The sequence below is a fragment of the Danio rerio genome, chromosome 10, assembly GCF_052040795.2.
Source record: "Danio rerio strain M-AB ecotype USA chromosome 10, GRCz13ab, whole genome shotgun sequence".
NCBI classification, from domain to species: domain Eukaryota; kingdom Metazoa; phylum Chordata; class Actinopteri; order Cypriniformes; family Danionidae; genus Danio; species Danio rerio.
In genome coordinates, this window is record NC_141030.1 from 48,475,001 (window position 1) to 48,477,500 (window position 2,500).

The 2,500-nt window shown below is 28.8% G+C and overlaps 2 protein-coding genes and 1 long non-coding RNA gene across 6 annotated transcripts in view; 2 read left to right on the plus strand and 1 right to left on the minus strand.

The window, feature by feature from the left end:
• myo18b (myosin XVIIIB) overlaps positions 1 to 2,500 on the plus strand; it is an 880,426-nt gene that overhangs the window by 344,504 nt on the left and 533,422 nt on the right. The window lies entirely within an intron of this gene.
• The window catches only part of LOC147842218 (uncharacterized), a 167,245-nt gene that overhangs the window by 58,573 nt on the left and 106,172 nt on the right, over positions 1 to 2,500 (minus strand). The gene's annotated exons all lie outside the window — the stretch shown is intronic.
• scarb1 (scavenger receptor class B, member 1) overlaps positions 1 to 2,500 on the plus strand; it is a 45,501-nt gene that overhangs the window by 31,749 nt on the left and 11,252 nt on the right. For all 4 annotated transcript variants that reach the window (NM_198921.2, XM_087268996.1, XM_087268997.1 and 1 more), the window contains 1 exon segment: positions 1,448 to 1,499. In NM_198921.2, coding sequence (NP_944603.2) covers positions 1,448 to 1,499 — 52 coding nt within the window.

A 2,500-nucleotide genomic window follows, 5' to 3' on the forward strand; every position in this document is an offset into this window, starting at 1 on the left:
TTGTACAGTAATATTTTCGGTCTTTTAGTAGATATATAAGAGACTTATTTTGTTTACAAATAAGTGGATCTAATTGGATTTGCATTTTAAACATTAAAATAAAAGTTTAAAAGGTATTACTTTCTATTTCACGTATTAAGGTTTTAGTTATGATACTCCCAAAATAATTCAGCAGAAATCCGCAGACTTTTAGCAAAATTCTCGGCAGAAATAGCAAAAAATGTCTGCAGATTCTGTCTGGCCCTACATATTACAAGATCTATAAATTAATATTACTGGAAAGGCGAAGTGATTTTATGATTAATTTCCTTATTAAAACATGAATCATCCTTTAAAAGCATACGTTTAAAGAAAATCATGAACATTTAAGTTCTATAATACAATACAACTGGTAAAACAAAATTATTGGTGTTAACTAAACGTTTAAGGCATTTATAATAAATATTTAGTGAGCGTTTTATGATAATTACAGCTTCATTGATCTCTGCACATTTTGGCATTTGCTTTCCACTACACAAGAGCTGGCAAAAGTCCTGCATATGCAGTGTTCATGCAGATATTTAAGTATTGTAAAACTGATCAAACATTGTGCACATCTCGTTATAATAATTTTAAAATGGAAATAGAGGGGTGCAAAATTAAGTAAAATAACTTTTACGTGAATAAAAAGGTATTGTGTGGACAATGGAGAGTGTTATTGTAGATGTGAGAATGTACTGCTGTAGCATGTGTGGAAAAATTGTTGTGGAATGTTCAGCAAAAAGCTCTTTTGATTTGTGTTAAAGTGTTTTATTGTTATTGGATAAGTTGGATTTTCACAATTTTTTTATTTTTTATTTTTTTTTTAGCATTGTTTAAAAATGTGTTTGATTTATACTTCCTGAAAATGACACATTTTGAATTTAGGAAAAAGCCTTTTAAATAGTCACTGTAGTAATCGTCACTGTAGTGATGCCTTCATGGATCAGATTTGTCTCTTTGATGAAGGCACAATATTGTATCTGCAGGTTTTAAAAACCCAAAGGTACATTTTTGGTTTCCCATGATGCAAATCATGTCCTTAAAGGTACAAACTGCAACAGTACAACATTGTTTCTTTGTCTTAAGGTACAATTCTGTCCCATAAAAAGGTGCTGCTCCAGTGACAAGGGTTTGTAGCTTCTTTGGTACAATGTACCATTTTTTTATTCTGAGAGTGTGTGTATATAAGGTACAATTCTGAGAACAAGTAAATAAATAGTAAAAGAATTGACAAGGTTAGTGTTACTCCTGTTTCTCCAACATCAGACTTCAAGCTACAGTTTTTTTTTTATTAGAGGAATAAAAACCTAAAAACAGCCTGTTTGAGAGATCCGACCGCTCTCTCCTGCTCTTGTGAAATGTTTGTTTTCAGTCTTTCTCTCTCTCTCTCTCTCACTGTTGTCTGCTGTGCTTTTGCTTATTTCAGAGAAACAGGGAATATAGCGGAGGTGGTGATGCCCATGCTGTGGTTTGAAGAGGTGAGCTGAAACTGAACACTACAACATAAATCCAAAACCTGAAAACGTCCATTGCAAGGGTGTAAAACTGATTAAAATGACATGCAATGAACATTTGCTGTGTTTTATCCCATTTTAGCGAGAATATTTATCTATTTTTTTTTAATATATAAATGAAAGTCATTTTTATCATTTGTGGTATTAAAGTAATTTAAGGAAGCAAACCAATTATGTTTTTTTGATGAATAGTTAATTTCACTTTAAAGCTGAAATCTGACTTACATTAGCTGAAGTTGTGAAAAGGTTTTCTTAAGAAATAAAAAAATAGCTTTTTTTGCAAACAAAATAATTGAATATCTGTCAAAAGTGGAAAATCACCATAACTTTTTAAAAGGTACCTTGTATCTTTCCAAAATGAATATAATTATACATAATGCCATGTGAAAAATACAAAATAATTACATGTCTCCTGTGAGCAGCTGTTTCATACGATTCAACTAACCACGTTTTAACCAAACATCAGTCAATTACTGATGTGTGACAATCTACATTTGTAAAAGCGCTGTAGAAATAGATGAATTGAATTAAATATTTAAATGCTTTAAATAATTTTTGTACAAATTTGTTTAATTTTCACATTTTCTTATTAATACTCTTTATTTAATAACTAAAATGTATGTATTTTTATTATTAGATAATTTTATCTGATTTAATTTTTATTAATTAGATTTTTCTATTTTTTATTTTACTTTTTTGTATTTTTTTTTTATGATTTTTATTTTTTTTTTCTTCAATAATTTCACAATACAATCAGTTTACACATTTTACCTCCTTTAAACATCCCCTTATCCCTCCCCTACAGCGGCAGTACTGTCATTGAGTATTGCTATCGTAGACCCTGTAAATACAAATACTTATTAAACTCCATAGGAACAGTAACAATACAATAATACATAAATAATTTTAAAAGATATATATATATATATAATTTTTTTTTTTTTTATAAATAAATAAAATAATTA